This window comes from Falco peregrinus, chromosome 1, assembly GCF_023634155.1.
Source record: "Falco peregrinus isolate bFalPer1 chromosome 1, bFalPer1.pri, whole genome shotgun sequence".
In the NCBI taxonomy this organism is placed as follows: domain Eukaryota; kingdom Metazoa; phylum Chordata; class Aves; order Falconiformes; family Falconidae; genus Falco; species Falco peregrinus.
Window position 1 is genome coordinate 4,433,444 of NC_073721.1, and position 24,377 is coordinate 4,457,820.

Below are 24,377 nucleotides of genomic sequence, written 5' to 3' on the forward strand. Positions count from 1 at the left end.
TTATGTTAGATACTGATAGTCTTCCTCGACATTTATTTGGTGTCTTGGGCCATGCATCAGCAGGGCAGGACATCGGAAGCGCTGCAGAGTGACACAGCTAAAGCCTCCCCAGCCGTTCCGTGCACGGATGCCCTCATGCGTTCCTGCGTGCCACCTCCAGCAGCGTGCCCGGTAGATGAAGTTTAGCCCTGGATTCACTCCTGATGACATCTGTGTTGTCTGCTTGCATATGTTCAAGATTAATGTTTAGGCTCTGATTTGTAATGAGTTCTAAATCTTCCTTTTAGCTGTCATGTAGTTTCCTTGTTCAACTAATTACGGTCACTCTCGGAAGAAGCCTACGTGCTGTGCGCAGGGCAGCCTGGATGGATGGAAAATGTTATTGTTAGGACAGATTGTTTCTAAAGGCCATCTCCCAAGCGAGGCCACTGCAGAGGACCCATGGCCACCTTTGGTCTGGCAGGGTTTTGCTCAGCTTGTGTTCCATCGAATGCTTCTTCCCAATAGCAACAGTGGAAAAACAGTGGAAAATTAAGGAGTGTGATTTTTTGCCGAATCCCACCAGTTGGGTACCGATGGTGCACATCTGTGGCGTACTAAAACTTAAGGGCTACTTCATGTTGGGGGGCTCTTCTACGTGTGGCTGCAGGAGCCGTGCTGGGAGCTCCACTGGAGCCCTGCTGGGAGCTGCACTGGGAGCTCTGCTGGAGCCCTGCGGGGAGCCCCACTGGGAGCCCACTGGGAGCCCTATGGGAGCCTTGCTGGGAGCCCCGCTGGAGCTGTGCTGGAAGCCCTATGGGAGCCCTACGGGAGCCCTATGGCAGCCCCACCGAGAGCCCTACGGGAGCTCTACGGGAGCCCTACGGGAGCCCTACGGGAGCCCTACGGGAGCCCCGCCGGAGCCGCCCGTGCCGCGCCACCAGGAGTCACTCTCGGCCGCCGGGCGCGCAGTCCCCGCGGGGGCAGGGCCGGCCAGGCCGGGCTGCGGGCGGCGGCGAGGCGCTGGCGGTGCCCTCCGCCCCTGCCCCCCTCAGCGCTGCCCGGCCTCGCCGTTCTTACATTTTTTATGATTTCGGTGCTTTTTTCCCCCCTCCCCGCCCCGGTGTTCATCCCTGGGGACGCCCACTCTGGACGGCGGCCGGGGTCCCTCCCCGCCTCACCTCGCACCGACCCCCGCGGGGCGCCGCCGCCTGCGCCCGGGGCGGGGGCCGGGGGTCCGCAGGTGCGGGCCGGGCCCTGCCTGCGCCGGCCCCGCTCAGGAAGTGACAAGCGCATTTCCTCCTCCCTCCCCGCCCGCCCGCCCCGCCCGCAGCACGGCGGCGGCGGCGGCAGAGGAGCGCTGCTCGGAGCGGCGCCCACAGCCGGCCCGGCCGGGCCGCGCCGCCGCCACCACGGTAAGCGCCCGGGCGGGGCCGCGCCGCGCTGTCACTCGCGGCGGGTCCCTGCGCGGGGGTCCCGCCGCGCTGCCCCGGGGAGGGCAGGGAGGGGGGCGCGGCGGACAAAGGGCGGCGGTGCGCCGAGCCGTGCCCGGGGTACGGGGCGGCAGGAGGGCAGCGGCGGCCCCGGGGTGGGTGGCAGCCCCGCCGGCCGCCGCGCACCCTCGGCCCCGCGGGAGCGGCGGGGCTCAGCGCTGCGGCCGGGCGGAGCGTGGGCTGGGGGCTTCCCCGCGCCTTTGTGCCGCCGCTTCGCGCTGCCCCCCCCGCCCCGGGGCCGCGCGGGTGCCGCGGGGGGAGCGCGGGACGGGCGGGAGCCGCCGGGGGGGGCCGCCGGGGCCGAGGCGGGCTGGGGTCCCCGGTGGGAGCCGGGGCCGAGCGGCCCCGCGAAGTTTGGCGTGTGGGGAGCGAGCCTTCCCCCCCCCGGGCTCCTCCGCCCCTGCCTGCGGGATTTCTGCCTCCACAGGGACCAACACGTGCTTGCCTTTCCCCGGGCCGACCGCGGCGTTTAACGGGGCTGAGACTCGGATGTCGGCGGGCTGGGTGTAACCCCCGGCCTGGGGGGTGCGATGGGGGGGCTGCACCCCGCGGAGCGGTGGGCACGGTGGGGCATCGCTGCAGGGATGCTGGGCGGCCCAGCCGCGCCGCCACCGCGGTCTTCACACCTGACACACGGCATGTGGCGTGGGGGGGGGTGCGGGCTGTACCCCCCGCGGGGGCCCCCAACGCCACCGCACCCAGACACGGCAGCTCCTGCTGGCAAAAGTCCCTGGCAGCGGCTTGTCCTAGAAAGTCTTGCTTCTCCGTTCAGCGACGTCAGGTTGTTCGAATTACATGGTACGTGAAGGTGTCACGCACGGCGGTACGCGAAGATCTCCTGGATTTCTCCTCGATGATGTTAAGATTTCCTGTGCTTGGCAGAGCAAGCGAGTTGGCGGCGGCGTGGTGCCCGGCGCTGGGTAGTGCCGCTGTCTTTCTGTGCCGTGCGGTCTCGGCAGGCGCTGGCGTACCTTGGCAGCGCATCCCCTCCTTAGGAAATCCTCTGGAGTAAAAAGTGAGCGTAATTTGTTATGAAAGAGGCTGATAGATGAAACTTCGGTTTGTGATTGAAACCAGATGTGCGTATTTTCCTTGCGAGTCCTCAAACAATAATAAAAGTATATTTTGACAGGTTAAAAACTACTTGCTAATTGCAGAGGTGGCAGCGTCTTGCGATAACGCAGCGAGAGCGCGGCAGGCGGTGGGCAGCACTGCCCACCTCTCCCCAGTATCGGTGTCTCCGAGCGCAGGAGCCTGCCGCCGCGTTCAAGTATTTACCAGGGCTTGGCTGAGGGCTGGAAAAAGAAATAAAGAAACCCCAAGCCGACGTAGATAATGTTTCTCGAGAAAATATTTGGGGTGGGTCACAAAACAGATTAATTAGGGTGATAGTAAAAAAACCTGAATTTCAGAGCGGTTTGCTCTGTCCTTACCTGTCGTGGCTCACTAGGTTTGAAGAGGGCTTCTGAGCTATTTCTTTGTTTTCAGCAGTCCTCTGGAGCCTGGGGATGCTCGTGGTGGTGGGTGTGTTAGCCCCCGCGCTGGCACGGCTGGGCTCGGGGGTGCGGGGTTAGGGCCCATGGGGCCATGCTGGAGGCGCTTCACTGGGAGGACACAGCCTCCTTGCTTTCAAAAGTCCGGGGGAGCAAAACCTAAGCAAAGTAACCTGCCGTGGAGTTGTTTCCTTCTTTCCACTTCAAAGGAGAGAAGGACACCCCGCTGAGCACGGCCACGCGTGCGGGCAGTTTTGCAGCGGAATCCCTGGATCCTGACTTTCTTGCTTCCAGGCTAAACCTAGAGGAGGGAGGGAAACTTTTGCGACTTCCAGCCCTGCACAGGGCCGAGGTGTCCAGGAACCGCGTCAGTTATAGAAAGCAGATGGCTTTGGGGAGGAAGATTGGGCTGTTGAATGCAGAACTTTGCATGGAAAATCAGGGCAGATCGAATCAGTAGATTTGTGTGAGTGAGATCCAGATTTTTATATATGGAGATCCAGCAGACTGTGGGACAGAGCCAGGCACCGATGTTATGCTAATTTTCAGGTATGGATACCTACATAAGTGAATACATGTGCATAAATATGCACACATGCAAATAGGTAAGCGCATACCAATAGAAATCTCCAAATCCACTTTGGTTAATTATATGTAATTGATTTTTAGTATCAAAGGCTTGCTTTGCTTTCAGCAAAGGCATAGTTAGAATGAGATGTACAACTTTTTGCCGAAACACCTGTAGTTCTGTGCAGAACAGGCGGGATGGACTGTGTCCTGAAGGAGAGTGCAGGGGGGTGAGGTTTATCCAATTTGTCCGTTTGATTATTGCTGGTTGACTTCTGGTTTCTCAAATGGCAGCTGCGTGGTTGGCAGCTGTTCTTCTTTCTTCCTTTCTTGTAATGTTGTGTAGACTTTCTTTTCTTGATCTTCCTCGGGCTGGAGGTAGTTTGTAATTTCCTTGTAATGTTGTGTAGACTTTCTTTTCTTGATCTTCCTCGGGCTGGAGGTAGTTTGTACTTTCCTTGTAAAACATCAGGTAGAAAAGAGGACGCCCCAGGTTGAAAGGGCTGATGTGGGCCTTGCTCCCTTCCCCCTCCTGTATCACATGGTTTGTAGAATGATTTTGCTGGGAAATAGTTTTAATGAACATTAATCTGTGGCAGAGCAGACTTTGGACCGACGGGCTGGGGCAGGGCGAGGTGCCAGAGATGCTCACAGCTCTTTGGAGAGCTTAGCCTAGAGGAGTCGGTTCTCCTTCCCACGTCCCAGGGGAGGGAGAGGGGAAGCAGAGCCTTTGTATCAGGTCCGTACTCACCAAAACTCCCTCCTGGAGTGAAAATACTGCCAGAAAGACAAGCCCACATTTTATTCCCTTGCCCACGGGGGATCAGGCCAGCAGAGGAGCCGGGGAGGTTGCTTCTCTGTTAGCTCCAAGCTGTCTTCTTGGCTGACTGTTTTATTTTGCTCCTTTCTCTCCCAAAACGGGGAGGAGGAGGAAGAGGAAGCAAGCCTGCTGACTCAGGGAAACAGAACAACAACAACAACAACAAAATAATAAAAAAAAGAGGAGTCCACCACGCAGCAGAGGGCTGTGTCTATCGCCGTCTCGCGTGCCTGGTCCGATGCGGTGGTGGAGCGAGGCGGTGATGGCTGTTTGCTGGCAGCCTCCCCCGGCATGCCGTGGTTTGCGTTGCAGGGGTCCCCGCAGGGACGTGCAAAAATATCACCAAAACAACAGCTCCTCCAGTGCGTCTGCTCCCTGGAGAGCTAAATATAAACTAATTGGGCAAAGAGAAGGGAATTTTCCACCATGCTACTCATCTGTGCCTCCGAGCCTGCCGGGTCATTAAACGTGATGGGGCTGCTCCCCCCTGGGGAGCCCTCCCTGCCCCAGCCTGGACCCCGGCATGGCACGGCGTGAGTGCCACCGCTGTCTTTCGAGATGAGACCTTCCATAAATTCCTCGAAAGCGGTTGGGGCAGCGGCAGACCTGAACCCCGGAGCTCTGGTTCTGCACTCAAGTGTCCCTATGGGCAGTGGCCATGTTATAATTATGAAAGAGGACCTAGCCAAGGTCACTCTCCGTGTCCGCAGTCGCAGCCCAGCTGCCCACGACCCAGCTATTTGTGTAGAGCAGCAATGCAGAACGTGGCTCTGGTACAGTGAAGCGGAGAGCAGATCCTTGGGCTGTGTTGTTTTTCCAAGCTTTTACAAGTTGGCTGCCTTTAGAGAGACAAAAATTCCCAAGCAGAAGCTTTTTTTTCCGAAGCCTCACCAAGCTGATGCGAGCTCTGATAGCGCAGGCTGTGGATGCGTGAGCCTTTAGTCATCAACAGGTGAAGTGGGTATTGAAAATTAAGAAGTCCTGTCATGCAATTTATTTACAGCCAGCATTTCTCCTGGCTTCATCTGGTTGACCCGTGAGTTTTGAAGCCTGTGACCTTTGATATGTTAGATATGCAAGATACTGCATCTTATGCCTCTAACATATGCTCTGTAAGATAAGTAAGATTTGATATGTTAGAAGTTTCTGTTGAAATGCACGGAAGGAGGAAACTCTGTTGGACTGAACAGGAGGAGCACCGAAGCCTGCACGAAGCACAGCTGCTCCTGGCACTGCAGGCTGCGGGTGCCTGCACAGAGGGTGAGGGGTACCCGGGCGAGTTTCGCTCTGTAATTGCCGTATTTAAGTAATATTTTAAGAACTGGTTGAGTGAGTGCAAAAAATCTGTTCTGGTGCATTGACTTTCTATGCCACCTCCCCCCCCCCCCAAAAAAAAACAAACAAAAAAACCCCAAACAAACCAACAAAACATGCCCAAGGGAGACCTGGTCATGCTTTTTGCTTTTAGAGGATTAAATATAGCAGCAGCATTGGTGTCACTCCTCTGTAGTCCATTTGAAGCATCCCTCGGGCTGTATCATTCCCTATATTTGTGGATCCTGGCCATAGCTTTTGCTTTCAGCAGCCGAAGTTCAGCTTGCGCTGTGCGGTAGTTATGGGACTTAGTGAAAGAAGAGTTTTACTTTGTGGCTGTTTCGTGCTTATATATCGTTTATGTCTCCTAGGGTTTGTTAAAAAAATAAAAAAATCTGGCAAACTTTGATCCAGCTGGAAAACCTGTGTCCTCCTCTCTGCTCCAAACTAGCCCTTGAAAGGAAGGACCAAAAATCTTTTCGGTGGTAGAGGAGAAGTGGGGCTGGGGGTGGGGGTGGTGCAGAATGGTGCTGCTGTCAGGGTGCATCAGCACCTTGCTTTGGTCCTGGCAGCCGGTCTGGACTGAGGGTGTCGAGAGATGCACCCCTCGTCCTGCTGCCAAACCCAGCATCCCATGGATGACTTAAAGCACATCACGTGCTTAATTGCATTTAAGAAATTTCTTTTTTGTCCTTTCTCCCCTGACATCTCTTGCGGTGACCCGAGACAGGCCTTCGTGCTCCTCTGCCTCAGTTGCCCCAGTTGTACAACCACTGTCATCGCTGCTCAGCGCTGCTGGGGTATGTTAGGGAAGGAAAATGGCCTTAATGAAGGCAACTAGTCTTGTCTCTGGGTAGGGCAGCCTAGCTGAGCAGATGGGCCGGGTGGCGGTAGCAATTCCTTGTTTCAAGTGATGTGGGAAAGTCACAATAACTGTGAGTTTTGTATTTGTGTGCTTACCTTAATGTTAGTGCAAATAGCCTCCTGGTGTGCTGGGTAATAGTTGTCGGTGCTATAAAATTACTTCAAGTATATATATTATTAACTCCATTATTGCATGCTTTTTTCCTGTCCCAGCTGTTACAAATTAATATTGTATAATATTTTTGAAAGGACACTTCTTAATACTATTAAATAGATGCCAAAAGCTACAATTGTGTGCCAAAGCTGAGGCTCCATTAAAATTATAAAGACAGAGAAAGCATTAAAAATATCCACGTTTGGGTTTGTAGCCTCTCTGTTAATTCAGAAGAAGATTATCTCTTTGTTGGACTATCAGCTGTGCTATAATTGAAATGCAGCGCAATGGATGGTACTTCTCAAAGTGAAAGCGTCATGGTTAATGAAGATTTACAGTTACCGATAGCTTCGTTTAGAAACTGTCACCCACTTTTTTGGTTGCGTGTGGTTTATGGTGTTGATAGAAGATTATGTTTCCCGTGGAGGTTTCGGGTGGATTGTTAAGTATTTTAAACTTAATTAAAAAAAAAAAAAAAAAAAGCAGGCATCTCTCTAGTGTGATGGATTGCACTGCTGGTGCCCTCGCTGTGCCGGTCTCTGGCGTACCCCCGCGATACACCGTGAAGGTGGCAGGTTAGAAAGGAGCCGTGTTAGAGCAGCAAGAAGAGCCCGGCAGGCAGCGGCGGGGCTGCGCTGCCCGCCCTCACTCCGGGTCCCGGCACATGCCACCCTGGGGACCACACTGGGAGGTGGGGGCTGCGGGATGTGGGGGTGCGGCAGCAAACTGGGGGCACAGGGCAGTGAGCCAGGAGAGCCGCGCTCCGGCAGGCTGCTCTGTCGATCACCGGTTTTGGTAATTTTCCCAATTAGTTCTTGCTGGAGCATGTCTTTTAGAAAAGCCATCCAGGGCAGAGATAAAAATGTAGCGCTGATTGAAAACCCACCGCAGTCGTTTATGGTGCCGGTAACTTCTTGCAATGATTATTGTCTGTGCTGTTCAGGAAAACATTGCGCTTTGCCCTTACGCTGAACCTGCGGCGCTGGGTGGTGGTGCGCTGCCCGCCTGCTCCCTCCCAGGGACCTGCTCGGCGCCCCCTTCCCCCCCTGACAGTGGCCAGGTCATTCCTGAGCAGTCACCGCTCCACACGCCCCCAAGTCCTGTGCTGTACCCGTGTCTTCGAGTCCCTCAGTTACTGCTGGGGTCTCCCCAGACCTCAGTCACACACGGCAGAAGGCTCTGGATGCCCGTGGTGGTTCGTGCAGCGCACAGAGGCAATGCCACCTCTTCTCCTCCTGGATATCCCAATTTATCCAGCCTACAGCCGTGCCTCCGTGTGCCTTGGTAACCCCCCGTGCAGCGCAGGAGCTTGGGGACATGCCCCCTGCCTTTGAGGTGAGTGTCTTTTAAGCAATTTATTTTTTTAAGACGTATCTTAACATCTTGGTTAAAAACTGTGCTGGGTGGCTTCCCTCCATTCTGTGTTGTCGAGTTGTTCTTCTCTGTATTTCGTGCTCTGCCAGCCTCGGGTCACTCACACAGCACTGATTTTCCTGTTTCCTTCCCAATTACTGCCACAAGTATTATATGGCAAAAAGTGAGAGTCTAGATTCTGTTGAAGCCAGTATTGACAGTTTATTTGCAGGTCTGTTTGAGATGTATCACTTATAAAAGTCATCAGTAGCCATCACCCACTTTTGCGTGCTTTGGCCAAGTCTTGTTTTACCAGCGCTGCCTTTTCCCGGCACACAGACACGGAGCGAGGCGAGAGCTCTGTTCTCGGTGGTGGTCATTGTGTTCCTGACTCTCCGTGCTTGGCCTGGACCCTGAGCCTTGCAGGGCTCCTGTTCCCGGGCCATCGCGTGCCACGCTGGCGCGTGCCTCTCCTTTGGGAGCATCGGCGCTGATGGCTCCAAAGATTTTTTTGGCACAATTTTAGAAAAGTTGAAGGTGTAAATTACTTGGAGCTGTTGTTTAAGAAAGACATGTATTTAGTGCCTGCTGCTTAATATCATCCCAGGTTACTCTGGACAAACGTGACTGTATCATTTTACTTTCTCCTTAAAGTATATATTGACAGTTTCTCCCCTTTCTGCATTGTGGCTGGTGTTCCTGCTGTCCTTCCTGGCTGTGGAGCGATGTTGTCAGTGGGACTTCTTGGTGTCCTTGTTTGTAAAAAAATCTTTACCTTGTTTTCTAACAGCCTGATGTTTAACTTGCAGTCTTACACGTTTTAAGGTGCTGTCATCATTTTAGAGACTTGATTTACAAATTCCAGGATTCCTTAATTCCTTCCCTCACTGGTGTGGCGAGTTGGTCGGCACTTTTCCCTGTGAGGAAGGTGGACGTTTTTGCCATTGTTTGTAGTGGGCAATTGTTCATGTTTGTGCACTGACAAAATGCCTGCGCGATTCGCTTCCCGACAGCCTGCTGGCAGCTCTGGAGCCGGGATGGGATGCAGCATTTAGCTCAGTTCTCCTCGGGATGCCGTTTCAGGAGGGGGCTTCGTGGTTCACACCGTGCCGGTGCGGTGTCCAACCCCGCTGTCGTTTGGGCTTCCCATTTCCATGGCTCGGAGGAATTAATCTGCTTCTCCTCCAGATTTTCACCTGTGGGGTGGGAGGAAGAGGGATGTTTGGAGACTATCCAGAGATGGAGAGTCTTGGGGTGGAAAATGCAGATATTTTTTTATTTATTTTTCTCCTTTTACTGCATGCTCACACTGTCATAAATGAGCTCGAGGAAGGCTGGACAGGATGGTGTTCCTGCCAGCCCAAATAAAAGCAGGGACTGTTTTCGTTTCCACTTACTTTATTTATTTATTTTTTTTCCTCATCTTCGAGACAGGCTGCAAAATCTGGGCTTTTATGGGTGCCAAGCTATAGTGGGGCTCATCCTGCCCGGCTCCAGCTGTGTGGGAATTGGGCATCTACAGGCTTCGAAGCATCCTGACACTAGGAGATCTGTCCTGCAGGCACTACTGCTCCTGCTGGGCGATGGCATGGTGGGCTCGCCGCGGCACGGGGGGAGGCTGCCCACCCTCAGGGAGCCCCTGCCGGAGCCAAACCTGCAGGAGGTTCGGGCTCTACGTGCTGCTGACACCTCGCAGGAGCTGCAAGTGTGTTACAGCAACAGATTCTGTATTATTCCAGCCTCGCAAGCGTCTCCCTGCGATATTAAAAACATCAGCTGGAACCTAAGGCCAAACTCTCGATGAATGACTCTGTGGAAATGCTGTCGGGCGCGTTTCGGCACTGCTTGGGCTTTGATTTAAACGGGTAAACACGGTGAGTGGGTGTTTGCTTTGACTTTCCTCATAGCAAAAGACTTCCTTTGAAGGAGGGTGAAGCCTCCAGTACTGTTCCCCATGGCAGCATTAGACCCTTCTGCCCACGGCTTGGTGCTAGCGATGCCTTCGCTGCATGCCCGGGCTCCGTGCTGCCGGGCTTCCCGTTTCCCCAGGTTATCGGGGATGCCTCGTGCCCAGGGCTGCGCTCACAGGTACGAATAACCCTCACGGAGCCTGGGTTCTCCATCTGGATGCAGTGTGGTCATCCCAGTTGGAGATGATGCTGTGGGACATCCTTGGCTTTTGAAGGCATCTCCTCTTGCTTGTCCCACACTCTTAAGCTCCCCTTGAAGTTTCCCGGGATCGCCTCCAGCTTTGGCTGCCCTGGGCTTACATGTCAGAGGCAGCCTTCGCCACACGGTGGGTGAGTGCTGGAGGAGGCAGGATGGGTGCAGCCCATCCTTTCCTTGCCCTGCGGCATTAGGGAGACCCTCCTTCCCCTCCTCACACGTTCCCCCGTCCCCACCACAGCTATCAAAACCGGCTCCTTGGCAGCCCATGCACGTAGGAACCATCTTCTGGTAACAGATTGTTATGTATTTAATGAACCCGAGGAAAACAAGAAATTTGAAGGCTGCGGGGCAATACAAGTTTGCTGTTCAGTCTGCCAAATTCACGCTAATTCAGACAACTCACAGATGTTTGGCTCCTCGTTCGTTGAAGAGATTTATGTAAGATGCAGGGCTTGGAAGTTTACTCCCAGAGAGATGGAGGTGGCAGCGTGGGCAAAAGTTTCCCAGCCCCGGAGGGCTCCTTCCCTCCCTCCGCAGCCGCACCGCTGCCGTACCTCCCCCTTGCCAGTGTTGATGGCAACGAATGGACAAACAGCAGGGAAATGTGCCTTTCAGTCGCTAGGAGGATTAATAAAGGCTCTAGGTTTGTCTTTCAGGAGCCAAGGAGCTCTTTGAAAGCTGTTAGTCAGCTGAGGAATGAAACCCCAGAGATTGCCCAAGAGCTGGAGTGCTTTGGCCTAATGCAAACAGTGGTCTTGTAGGGTTTGCAGGCGACGGCAGGCACGTGTGGTGCCCTGTGTGGGTCTGCTGAAAGCATCTGAGACTCTTAAAATGTTGCCTGCCTTGTGCAGGTGGATACTGTCAGTTTTTGGGGAAGGTCTAAGTGCTCATTTTGCTGGGCTTTACGTGAGGTTTCTGCAGTCTTTGGGTGTTTCTCCTTAAAGGGGAAGTGGAAGGAGATGGTGGGAAGTCCGGCAATCGATGCGTGCCTCCAGTATTTCCCTGCTTTAAATTCTGGCGTTTCTTTAGGGGCCGTCAGCCTCTACTGATTCTCCAGCTCAGCCTTGAAACAGGGAGAAATCGGACTTGCCAACGGTATCCAAATCTGTTCTGAGAGCGACGACGGTGTTCTGGCGCTTGGCAAGCTTTCCTCACTTACCCTGCGAGATGTCCTAGATCTTGCTCGTGCTTGGTCCGTGGGGTGGGTGGGTGGTTGTTACAGTCCGCGTTGCCCTGCTGAGCTCGCTTTGTGGCTCCGAGGCGTGCTTCTCACAGAGACCCCAAGAGCTCTGGAGCAAGCAAGGAAGCCCAAGCTGGCCAAGAAGCCCCTCTAGCCCTCAGAGCATTATTATCTGGCTATAAGTAGGTGGACGTCGTCTTATAGAGGTAGGTATTACGATGGGTTTATGTGCTGTTTGGAATTGTTCATGCTTGAGAAGTGAGTCTGTAAAAATGGCACGGTGCGGCTGCGTTTTACTGTCTCTGTCTCAGACACTTCAGGTTGTGTATGGGAAAAGAATATAAGGAAGAAACAAGAGTTATTTTTTGTGTCTGTTTACTAGAGCAGCACGCTCTGAGCGGTAATTAAAAGTAAACCTGGGCTCTGCTGGCTTGTTCAGCATCCCTCGTTGTTGAGATTAAGCAGCCAAAGCAATTCTCAATTCAGCAATTCCTCAGCTTTTGGGAGCGTGGCCAACACTCACAGTGTCTCACAGACCATTGCAAATTCTTGTAATAAATCTCACAATTGGGGGAAGAGGAAAAAAAAAAAAAAAAAGGCAGAAAGGTGAGATGGCTGGTTGGACCAGCAGGCTGGAATGCTGCTGCTGCTTCAGCTGCTCTTCTCCAGAGACAGCCCTTGGTCCATTATTAGCAATATTGCTTGGAAATACTATTCAAAATTAGAAGCAGTCCCCTAATGAGCGGATTAGGCAGCGATTACTGGTTTGCTGAAAGAGAACGTGCCATTTCTACGGTCGCTGGGACTAAGAGCATCCTGTAGGATGTGTCTGTATGGCCCGCGTGGTGCCATGCAGCAATATCAGCAGTGTCTGTCCCCAAGCCAGCGTGGCTGCTGGGAGGGCTGCGTTCCCATGGGGCTCCCCGGGGACCAGTCCTGCTGGGGGAAGGTGCTGGGCTCGTGGGGCTGAGCTGCGCTGTGTGCCGCTCCTGGCACCGCAGCGGCTGTGGGCGAAGCCGGCCCTGGCGTCGCTGGGTGGTGGAGCGATGTGCTGGGGGTGCACCCTGAAGCTGGAGCAGCTGGTCAGCCTGTGCGCGCGGCCAGCTGGGGAGCCATCCCTTTGGAGGTTTGGGGCTGGTCCTCCGCGAAAATTCGGTGCAGGCTGGATGTGCAGCCAAGAGATGCTGGAGACCCCACGTTAGTGCTCCAAGTGTGCACGCCCTTCGCTTTGGCTACCAGGCATGTGGTTTTGTGCAGGGAGCTGGGTCCTGCGCAGTCGCTTTGCACGTCTCATTGGCACCTCTCCGCTGGAGACCAGTCGTCTCCAGACTCACACCTCTCGCTTGCCGGTTGCTGTTTTGCAATGACTAATTTTGCTCTCTTCTTTTCCTTTTCAGTTGCCAGGGAGGAAAAGGCAAAGTCACTGCCAGCACCATTTTCTTCAAGCTAAGATGTTGAGACAAAGCGCCTCTGCCCTTACCCTGTCCTTTCAGTCCCTGTCGCTGCTGGTGTGTAAGGGAGTCCTTCCCCTGCCACTCCTGTTTTCCCTAAGAGCACGGGGGCAATAAACCTGATGTGTTTTACTCAACTAGATGGTGTGGAATTTTCCTTAATTGCTCTTTTCTTTTTGGTGAGAGCTTGCCCGCAGACGAGGTCCAACCCGAATATGTAGGTCTGGGTGTGAGCTTGGATTTCAGGCTCTCCGCGGGGGGCTGGGGCTGTTTGGACGCGTGGTCTGGGGCTCAGGGTGCTGGCGACCCGCTGCCTTGCATGACTGTTGTCGGGTTGAGGCGGTACCCAGGCACTTGGAGCAAGGGATCGGATTGAAAGAATAGATTTTTATTTGCTTAGTAATTAATTTATGGTGGTGGGCAGGAGCCCGGTACATCTGTTGTTCCTGGTAGCGAGGGTTAATCTCGGTTCTCATGAGCCAGGTTGCATGTGGCCATCCGTGGTGGCTGCACGTGGTATTGGCTGTTCCTAACGTGGCCCCTCGAGGTGGGCGCTGGTGCAGTGAACCTCGGGCTCCTTCTGCTTCTGGATTTTATTAGTGGTGGCTGTAGAGGTCGGCTCCATCTGGGCTGTCCTCTACTGGGACAGAGCAAAGCTTTGCTGGGAGCAACACGCCGTGTTAGTGAGAACCTCCATTCCTGCGTGGAGCTGTTGGTTGTAAGCAGCGAGGTGATGCGGTACTCAAAGCCACGCAGACCTACGGAGCAATGCTCCCCTTAAACACAGCCCATTACTGCTTTCCCCTTTCCTATGGTGGCCATTAAAAGTGTGAAGTGTAGGCATGTCTTTTACTTATTAGTTAATGCTGAAAGTGTGTCTTTATCTCGTTAGCCCCGGAAAAGTCTAGTCTAGCTGCGAGCAGGAGGCAGAGGAAGACATTTCTTTACTCCTTCTCTTTGGCTGGTGATTTCCAGGTACCTGGAGCATGTGGTGAGCTCAAGCCCTTGCCGGGCAGGAGGGGAGTGCCATGTGGGATGCGTGGTCTCCGGCACCGGAGCCCTTCTCCCACCTCTCGGCAGGACCATGTTTGCCCGTACAGGAGCTGGGGAAGACCCTGTGGAGCAGGAGGCGGTGGCTGCAGGCTGGGGGCGAGACGGGGCAGTGCTGCAGCCTTTCTGCTCCGAAGGCTGGGCAGCCTGGGGCAGCGCTTTCCTCTTGACAGGCTCCCAAGGGGACGATCCTGGCACGGCTGCATCCGTGGAAATTTCATCTTTTGAAGTCACGTGCACTGACTCATGATCCTGTTTACTCAGGACTAGTCCATGGGGCATTTTCAGAGTGTAAAGACTTCCTCTTGGGCCCTGAATGGCATCTTTTGCGTTCATAGGAGGTTTTTACCCCGTGAATAGAATCAATACTTGCTGATGATGTGGAAGAATGCACAAGCAAGGGGAGCAAGCTGTCCAGAGCGGACCACCTCTCAGCCCTGCTGCAGAAGGCAAATTATTGCTGGAGTGAGGAAATGAGCCCACACCTAGCTACATGAAAATAATAGGGTTCAAGGACTTGCCCAAATTCACGATGCAATAAACCAACAAGTTGAAGAGGTACCTCTTGGCATTGTCCAAAGTGCGGGTGGTGAGCCAGGCTGTGCAGTGAGGAGATTCAGTGTAGCCCCAGATCCCTCCTAAGAAGCAGAAGGATGGGCAGAGGGGCATGGCTTTTAGTTGCAATTCTATCCAAACATGATGCTCTGTAGAAAGCCTTAAACCCCGCAGTTTTCAATTGCAGTAACTAGTTTTGGCTATTTCCCCAAATTCCTTGGAAGTCACCTGCAGTGTTTGGAGCAGGGCTGGCCGGCTGCGGTGTGCCTGGGCTCCGCAGCCGTGTGTCCGCACGGAGCAATGGAGCTCTGCCTAGCGGGAGGGGAATTTCCACGGAATTGGTGAGAGAGGGAGGGCAGCTAAGCCTTAGAAACAGGTTTGGCCTGGAGGGATTAGGTTTGGTTCTTCAGACCTGTGGGTATAAACTGCGTTAAACTCTGCAAGCGCAGCGGCTCTTCGCTCAGCCTATCGTTCTCTGCTTGGAGGGGCCAGGTTGGCGTTTTCCACTGCTGAGCTGCATTTGCTGCTTTTCCCCTTGGAGAGGTGTTTATATCAAAACTGCTCCTCCTGTCCTCGGTCATCTTCGTTGCTCCTTTGGTGACATTTGCAACTTCTGAACTGGCGTTAGTGAACCCTTGGGGCAGCGGCTGCCAGAAGATGCGCTGAGCCGGGAGACTCGGCTGGCTCCAGCCTTGCCCCCCGCAGCACTTTGTGCCTTGGTACAGCATCAGCGCTGGCTCTCCGGACCTGTACAGCCCACGTTCATGGTGTGGGAATGGGAATGGTTTTTGCTGAGCCAAAGCGTGCTCTGGGTTGCACCGTAGTGTTTTGGAATGACCCTGCTGGTGGTGATGGAGCCAAGCCCGCAGCTGTGCCGAGGATGAAGGCTGGGCTTGGGTGTTTGTCCTTCCTCCTCTTTCACAGCCTGGGAGGGATTTGGAAGTGGCTGGAAATCCTCCGCCCGGAGAGGGACGGGCAGCTCTTGTTTTCATTCAGAAAGTAAAGGTCAGGAATGCTTCCCTTTTTCTTCTTGCAGGGGTTTAAGAAAACTTGCTGTGCAGGCAAAAGGGTGTGCGTGAGTATTTCTCCAGGCACAGCCCAGGGAGCCGTGCTGGGGCATGGTATAAGAAGCGGGGTCCTGCGTGGGTCGTGGCGTTTTCACTGAAGGCTTTGAGCAGCGTTAAAGATTCAGCAGGGGCGGGTGATTTATATTCTGAGAGCAGTCCCACTGTGCTGCTTGCAAGGTGTATCAGTATGCAAAATACGGCTCCGGCTCCTCGTTCCCGTGTGCCCTTTCTGCCTGTAAATAGGTTTTGTGTCAGCGTGTGTGTCTGGAGATGGATTATTTGAGCCGGACGGGGGTTGAATGTTTTCTGTGCAGGGGGTGGTGGAAAGCAAGTGGAGACCTGTGTGATGCTGATCCTCAGTTGTCCTCACGAAGAGTCCTGCTTGAGGGTCAGGTGTATGGGTGCATGGTGGTGGTTACTGCTCAGGCTCCCTCCAGCCATGGCAGAGCATCCGACAGACAGTTTGCTAAATCCGAAGGCCTTTTCCCGACATTTCAGTGTAGCAGGTGAACAGGGTCTGGTGGTGGCTCGGCAGCTGTGTGGTGCTTGGAGTCTGCTGCGGTGGCACCAGTCGTGGTGCGGGGAGTGGGACCGCCCTGCAGGAAAGGGCTGTTTGCCCACGGTGAGCAGCTCTAGGGCTGCCCTCCTTGCTGGTACCTTGTAAGGAGCATCTTTGTTCACAAGCATTACCTTTCGTGCCTATGGATGAAAGTTGGATCGTCTGACTTACCCTTTTTGCAGTGCAGGTTTTTTTCCAAACCCAGCTCCCAGTTGCTGCAGTACTGTCCAGAAGGCAGCCCAGAGAGAAAACTCTCTCTACCTCTGCAACTGCAAAGATCACCTGGGCTTCTGCCCGGTCTGTATTTTGAAGCAATACCCATGGAAAAAGCACGGTTTGCTAAAATTTGGGGGCTTCCACGTACTAGCGCTGCTGGTGGGTGCTCCATCCAGCTCAGGAGATTGTGTCAATTGCAGTGACCGTGGCCCAGGTCTGAACTTAACCTTGACGGTGCGATGAAGATAGTTCCTTTTTCTGATTGTAAAAGAGGAAATGCATTTCTTAAAATAAAGGATGGTCCCTGAAGGGTATCTTTTTATTAGCATTTGTATGTGTGAAAGCCTCCAGTCTACAAATACACAGTAGTTTCCTCTTCAGTCAATAGGGAGCCCGTCCTGGGTCTGCAGAAGCGTTTCTGTCCCGCAGCACTTGTTTGCATGGAGAGGACGTGACGGGGCAGGACCGCGCTGGGTCACGCCGTGCGTCAGGAGCCCGGTGAAGCAGGATGCAGAGCCAAAGATCACAATTCACTGGAAAGTTTGCCTTTTCATTGCAGTTTTTCAGCGGGGAGGATTTCAAAACCCAACCCAGGTGGTAGTTAAAACAAAAAAGCCCAGAGCTAAAAGTGCGCCTGGGACCGGACGCTGGGTGGTGCGAACTGCCAGCTCGCCAGCGGATGGCTGCGTTATCGTTAGGGTTGTGTTAATTGATTGCAGGAGATGCAGCGGAGCGGGGTGAGGGGAGGTGTGAGGTGGGCGAGGGGAGGTGTGAGGTGTGCGCTGCAGCCCGTCCGGCCCGGGCAGGGAGCGGCTGCCTGTACTTGCCGTGGTTCCTGCCTGCTGGCTGCTGCGCCTGGGTGTGTAGAGGAGTCTGCTGCAGCAACATTAACCATTACCTTAGGGAAAGATAATTATTCGTGAAGAAATCATACCCCGTTAACGAGGAGCCGTGCTTAACTGCTTTCATGCTGCTCCGAATGCTGCTTTGATCTTCGCTCCCCGTGCTGCCGCCATGCCGGCGATGGCTCCGGCGTCCTCCCCAGCGCAGTGAGTCCAGCCCTGCGGCGAGCATCCCTTCGCTGTGTCGGGAGCAGGGACAACCAAGGTTTTGGCGGATAAAAACCTAAACTCTTGTGTTTCTTGGCCCCGTCCCGTGCTTTAGCCATCTACGGTGTGGCGCAGGGGAGCAGGAGGGCACTGCCAGCTCTGCGCCGGGGCTTTCCCCAGTGCTGAGGGAAGGCTGGAGCCTCCCAAAAAGCCCCCTGCTCCTCATCCTTGGTGGGGGGGTTAAATCTGGCTCAGCTCCCACGGCTTGGAGGCATGCACTGGGGTCTCAGCACCTCTCTTCTGCTGGAGGCTGCTGGCCCTGCAAGTTTGTCCAGAGGGGATTTTTCCTTAGGGAATGGGAGCTGTGTGCTGGCAGCCGGCTCAGACATCAGCATGGGCAGATGCTGCTCTGCTCCCTGGGCTCAGTCTGTGGCTCAGCCACGGTGCCTGGTGGAGCTCAAACTTCAGGGAGAGTGCTCGTGAGAAAGAAAAGATGAGCTGGTGAGGATGGAGCGCTGTGCAGGTGCTGGCAGTGCTGCATTGGTGCTGCTGGGGCCCTGTACCGGTGCTGGGGATCTTACTGTAAAACGCGGGAGGCTTCAGCAGTGGGCATGCCACCAAGCACTGCTTATTTTCCCCTGCATTGCTGTTTATGTGTCACTTGTTCCTCACTTCCATGCATCTTTCATTTGTCCCCATCTGTTCCCTGTTATGTGCAGGGAGCTTTTGCGGGAGCATCCCCTCGCCTCGTGTTTGTTCAGAGCCTGGTGTCAGCAGCCATGCCTCCTGAACAGCACCTCTAGGTTTTGCTGCATACCCATGTATCTGATGCAAGGACCATCAAAATACAGAATGTAATATTCCCATGGACCTTACTAATGACTGCACAGCAACTCTTTCTGCTTGCTCCTGGAAAACAGTGTGGTGTCCCCGAGCTGGCCCCAGCACGGAGCTGGGGGAGGCTCCTCAGCATAACCTCAGGGCTCTGTGTGCTGTAGCAGAGCTGTCTGAGCTGCCTGCAGGATCACCCGGGGGGGTTTAGTCCTGTGGAGACGGGCACACATTGCTGTGTTAGTCAGCTGGTCCTCCAGCCACCCCGTCCTCCCTCAGGTCATGCTTTCCTTGCATGAAAAATTGCACAGGTGTGGTGCTGGGGGACACGGGTTAGTGGTGGACTTGGCAGTCCTGGGTTAACGGTTGGACTTGATGATCTCAAAGGTCTTCTCCAACCCAAATGATTCTATGATTCTGTTGATAAATATGTGCTCTGGGCTTGCAAATTATGTGTTGTTTTGATGGTCAGAAATGCTTTACTTTTCTAGTTGACGGTTTGCATTTGGTCATTAGGCTGCCCAGAGGTTTATAATGAAGCTACTGGTAAATCGCATGTTATAAGCCCACTGATGTCCTGTAAGAAGCTGGAGACTGTACCAGCTGCTCTTGGGAACAGTAAATCTTTGGAAAATTTATTGATTCCCAATCCGGGCTTTGCACTCTGGATGAACTTTGTCCTCACAAAATAATAGAAGGTGATTTTTCTTTACCAGCCAGCTGGCCTTCAAATGAGCCACCCTTAACACCGTGGTGAGCTCTAATCCAAGTAAACAAAGAAAAGGTGATTGACGAGCTGGGACAAGAAGCCACAGCAGTTTGTAATGAGGTTTAGTACTTAGCGGCACGTTCTCAAATACTGTCCTTAAATATTGCAGTTGGGTTTTGACTGCACGTTACAAGATCAGTGTTTTATGCTCTTTGAATCACCCAAACGGTGGGTTTGGTAGCGAAAGAAGGTTAGAGAAGTGATTTGGGGAAAATGCTGATTTCTATAATCAGATTTGAATTGCAATCTATCTGCTTTTTTATGGGAATAAGTTTATTGGAGAGGATGCCGGGAGGTGAGGCAGGGCTCAGGGTCAGGTCTGTGCGGTGCTGTATGAGCCTGGCTCGCAGTTTGTTCTTCAATATGCACTCCTCATTGTGCAGCCTTTGGCTTCTCCTGCCTGAAACTTCCAGAGAAATAGGTAAGGGTCAAGAGGCATGGTGTGGCCCTGGGGATTTCAGGGCAGGGAGCTCTCTCCTTCCTTGCAGGCAACTCTTTGCCTTGTTTTTTTTCCCCAAAGGGCTCCTCATGGGTTGGGAAACAGGGAGTAGCTGGGGGGGGATAGGGGCATCCAGGGGATTTCACAGTCTTAAGGATGCTGGAGAGGCTTTTTCTGCCGGACATCTGCTCCCAGTTGGTCTGGGGGCAAGGGCTTCTGAGAGATCAGCCTCGGGGCTTTAACAAGCCCCTCTCCAAAGCCTTCGTGTCTTCGATATAGGGGTATGAGTTCCCTTCTTCAAAGAGAGAATTCAGAGGAAACTTTATTTATTTATTTATTTGTTTGTTTGCCTGAAATACTTCTGTCCCTCTGGCTTGCCTTGTGTACCTTGCGTGCTTCCAACAGCCCGTGCCAGCGCCCGTCCCGTGAAACACCTCTGTGCTGATGAGGTGCAGGGGAACACCAGCAATATTTAAGAGTCTAAAATAAATACTCCCCTGGAGCAACCACCGTCGGGATGGTTTTTGGGCAGTGCTTGCTCCTCGCCCAGCGCGCTCCCCCTCCATCCCGCCGCCCCCCCCGGGCAAGTCCCTTAAACCCTTCCCCTCTCTCAGTGCACGCAGGGAGATTTCCACGCTGGGAGCCTGTTCCTGCGCATCCCCCCAGGAGCCGGCGGGGCTGAGCCTTTCCCGGGGGAACATGGACTGAAAGAGGAGCTTCGCCAGACCGTGGCTGCCAGCGCCCCTCGCCTGGACCCTGATGGACTCCGAGGCAGGGCTGCATTACCATGGTGATGATCTTAACCAAAACTCGGGAAAACAAAGGTGCTGACTCTGTAACATGCAGGACTGAGCTGGTAAGCTTTGTGAAATCTTTATTCGAAACTGTTTTGCTGCTGAGAGCTTTGCTGTAGCTTTATAAGAAGGGGGTTTTTTTGTGCTGCAGGGTCAGATCTTTAGGTGGTGTATAGCACTGGTTTCTACCGCGCTGCGTTAATATCCAAGGAGCAGGTGATTAGTAAATGATAGGGGTGCTGTGGCTTTTGCATATGTGAATTTCAGTAAGCATGCAATGGAATAAACAGCAGAAAAAAAATAAAATCACTGTCATGAATAACATGGGCAAGAAGTTACTTTGTCAACAACGAACAGATGCTCATCATTAATAGAAGGATGAGCAAGTGGGGAGCAGGATTAAGTGGGAAATGGCGAAGGGCAGTGCTGTGGTACTTAACGGTCTCACTGGCAGCCTGGAGAGATGCAAATCCAGCCAACACCAAATGAGAAGACAACAACAACAGAAAACCAACCAAATTGGGGCAGCAAACAGACTGAATGATGGTACAAGGGACAGGTGAGCCCATGGGGCTGAGCATACCTATGGTAGTGGCACATGAGGGGCAATGCCTTGTCTGGGGCAGTGTCGGAGCAAGGGGAGCAGGGGCAGGAGGAAGAGGTGTGGGGTGATGGAGAGCCATCTGAGAAAGCCCAGAGCAAGGCTGGTGGTGGACATTCACTCCTCGGTCCTCCAGGAGAGATGTCATAGTCCAAGAAGAAATTGGACTGAAAGGCTATTCCTCGCGGGGTGCGCTGAGCGTCTCAGATAAGGGCGTGCAGGAACACAGCAGGATGCAGCTGGCAGGATTAGCCATAAATGGGCGTTTTGAGCATAAAAGAAGTATAAATGCCTAAGTTTGCCGAGGATGACAAACTATCTGGCTGGGCTTTCCGGGCAGATAGCGCAGCGTGCCAGGGCAAAGGAAAGGCAGGCTGCCCTGGCAACGCGTGGTGGAGGAGAAGGCGAGCAAGCCAGAGGCAGCATTAAATCCTGCCTTAAAAGGGTGAAATTTGGGAAGGAAGGCTATTGATATGTTAGAAAAGTATCATTGCTTCAGTGTTGGCTCCTGCTAGGAAGGCAGCATCTCCTGTGGCTGCTGCTCGGGGCGAGGCAGGAGCCTGAGCATCCGACGCCGGCGGTGCCCCAGGAGGTGTGCGGGGCCGGTGGGGGGGAACCGGCTGGAGGGAGGCGGGTGAGAAGTGGTTCCTTCTGGTGCTAGGGGAAGGGATGGGCAGCCGGGCTGTCTGATGGCAGGCGGCGGAGGTGCAGAGCTGTACCGGGAAACTTTGCCCTCGCGTGTTTGCCCAGTGCCTCCTGCAGCTCTGGGGCTGGGTCGATAGCGCAGCGATAGTCCCGGTTACACGAGCTGGATTGCCAGGTTGTCCGGGCTGTTGGATTGGGGCAGATACAAGAAGGCTGATCCAGCAAAGAAAGCAAGAGTTTTTGCCTTGACTTCCTGGGAAAGGCCAAAAAGCAAAACGTAAAGGAAATAAATGCCTGAGCAGCGGGGCAGTGTTGCCTACCAGCACCCCATGGGCTCGTTTGGTTCAGTTCCCAATTTGGTGTTAAGATGAACATCTTAGAGAGTGGTAATTATATTCAACATGGGACATATGTCACCTGAAGATGTTCTCCTCCCTCCCACGTTTGAGGCAGTAACTGGTCTCTGGGGCTGGCACACAGATGTGTGTGAGAACTGCTGCCTTCTCTGGGGCTTGTCCCACTTCCATCCTTGCTCGGCTTTGGCCACTCCTTGGAGACAGCTGCCTGTGCTTGCTGTCTCCTCATTAATTCTACCTGCTGCTTCATGAGGTGGGGCTTGACAGATAGAGCTAGCCTTACTTCACCTAGAAGAAAAATGGCACATGCTCCACAGAAGGTGGCCAGCTCTTACTTACCTTCTTCTTGTCCGCACCCCATCGTTGTTTTCTGCCCCCACGTCCCTCTATGTTCAATATTTACAGTATTCTGTATATGAAGTGGGATCCTTTGACTGGATTGCTCTGTACAGGGAGGTGCCAGTGTTTGGTTGTTATTATCATCGTCATCATTATGTGAGCAGGCAACGTGTAAAGCATGGATCGGGAGAGAATTTACGAATGCGGTGGCCTAACAGCAGTTAAAATGCAGCTGTGGCAGTGCAGATGAACAAGGGGGGTGATGCTGGTGCTTCCCTCAAATGATGTGAAGCCTCGGTCAGATGGGGTGGCGTTGCCAGGAGAGACACTTCAGAAGCAGAATATGGATGTTTTGGGAGGTAATAAAAGAACAATTAGCAGGAAGGAGTGTTTTTGCAGACATAGCTGAAATGGGATGTAGCTGCAGGGCCATATTGATTTATTGTACTTAAAACAGTCTGTGCCTATTTTTAGAAGTCCGATGATGCCTCTTACGCTGCGAAGAGGAAGATTCTTGGGAAAAAAGACTGTAAAAAGCAACTGGGATTACTTTGTGCCCATGCAGTGGCATTTCCCCCTATTTTTAGTGCAATTCAGCAGAATCCGAACATGGACTCCCGAGAAGTGCTGGGGTGAGGGCGCCTTGCCTTAGAAACACACTATATGTTTTTTAAAAAACTAAATAGCTGCTTTGTACCTAGATGGGAGGCTTTAATGGGCTTGGATGGGGTTCAGATACCACTGCTGCTGCTTTCTTGCCCAGTGCGGGATTACTGCTGACTTGCAGCTCCTAGTTTAGTTTCTCCGGTGTTTTGGGTCCCAGGGCTGGGCACCTGGCTGCAGCTATTCCCATGGGAAAGGACTAGCTGCAGGACCCACCATCTGCAAGCTTGGGCCTTGACACCGACTCTCCGCAGTGTTTAATTAAATTTGATTTAATCGAGGGAAGATGACCGGGTCTGCCCCCCTGGTCCCTGCCGCAGTGGGGCCGTGGTGGGCACCCAAGGCTCTCCTTCCCGCTGGGTGCCGTGTGGCTTTGCCAGGGCTGGAGGCAGGGTGGTTTCTGGTGCCCCGGTCAAGTCTGCGAGAAGTGAATAGTTTTTCTGGTTGTTTGCAGCACACTCCAAAGATGAGTCAAGGACCTACCCTCTTCTCTTGTGGCGTGATGGGTAAGTAACAGAAACTTCTGTCCGTATTTACTCTACCTCTGCTCCCGCTTCGTTGTAGTGATGGGTGGGAAGACGTCCGGACTAGCTGGATGTCTGCAAAAAATGCTCTGCTGCAGACCGTGGGGTGGGCAGCCACCCAGCTGCCCCACACAGCGGGGACGGAGGGGCACCCAGCCCACCACCCGCTAGTGGTGGCCATCATGCCCGTGCCGCTCTCCTTCACGGAGGGGGCTGTGCTGCCCTGTTGCTGTTGCTGAGTGAATTGCTTCTCTCCTTTCCCCTCCCCTTTGAGATATCTGCTTATTTTTAGAGTAACTCCTATAGTTGAGATTATGAGCGTTCTGGGTCTGAGGCTGTGTTTGAGTATCCAGCGTGTGACTGCGGCTCTCGACTGTTTGCACGATGCCAGTAAGGAATATCAGTATTATCACTAAAACGTTCTGCCACTTGGCAACAAAGTGTTTGGACTCAAAACTCAAAGGAAAACTCAAAAAATAAGGAGAATGTCTTATTTTTACCTTTGACAATAGCCATGGTATAGGATGTTTAATCCCTTTTATCTCAGAGCTTGCAAGCAAAACCCGATCGTGCTGGAGGATGTGCTGTTATATTGTGCTCTTTGGGTTTTGTAGGGGGGAGCCAGTCACCAGGCGAAGTCTCAAAACCCAATTAAAATCGTAGGTCAAACTCGAGCCAAGCTACTTGCTATGAAAGCCAATACTTTGCAGACAAAGAGGCTGCCCCTTTTCTTCATGGACACAACTCATTAGCGTTAATGGGAGCCAAGCAAATGCATTGACAGGAGATATTTCCCAAGCTCTCTGATAACTCCAGTCATTGGGTGGGTGGGGGAAGATGGAAAGCATTTGGATTTTTTCAGATGAAAGTTGCAAGCTTCAAAGTCAAGAAGGGGTAGAGGCAGCCCATTCCCTTTCTGCTGCCTGTCAGACGTGAGTGAGGAACAAAGAAACCCAGTCGGATGGTCTTGTCTTGCACTGTGGCGCTGGCAGGCTCTTCAACAGATAGGAAGAGTCCACACCTAATTGAAAAGCAGCTTGTCTTCAAGAGCTTTTACAAAGCCTTCTGCAGTTTTGTAGCACT

General features: G+C 53.4%; 1 protein-coding gene across 2 annotated transcripts in view; it reads left to right on the forward strand.

The window, feature by feature from the left end:
- The first annotated feature begins 1,010 nt into the window (after nucleotides 1-1,010).
- Nucleotides 1,011-24,377, forward strand: part of FAM53B (family with sequence similarity 53 member B) — a 54,197-nt gene continuing 30,830 nt past the window's right edge. Inside the window, exons 1-3 of one of the 2 annotated variants that reach the window (XM_055793769.1) lie at nucleotides 1,011-1,394; nucleotides 19,987-20,228; nucleotides 23,225-23,276. In XM_055793769.1, the coding sequence (XP_055649744.1) occupies nucleotides 20,160-20,228; nucleotides 23,225-23,276 (121 nt within the window). In that variant the 5' untranslated portion in view covers nucleotides 1,011-1,394; nucleotides 19,987-20,159. Of the gene's footprint in view, nucleotides 1,395-17,130; nucleotides 17,334-19,986; nucleotides 20,229-23,224; nucleotides 23,277-24,377 lie in introns of those variants that run through there. The other variant, XM_055793770.1, reaches the window with a different exon arrangement.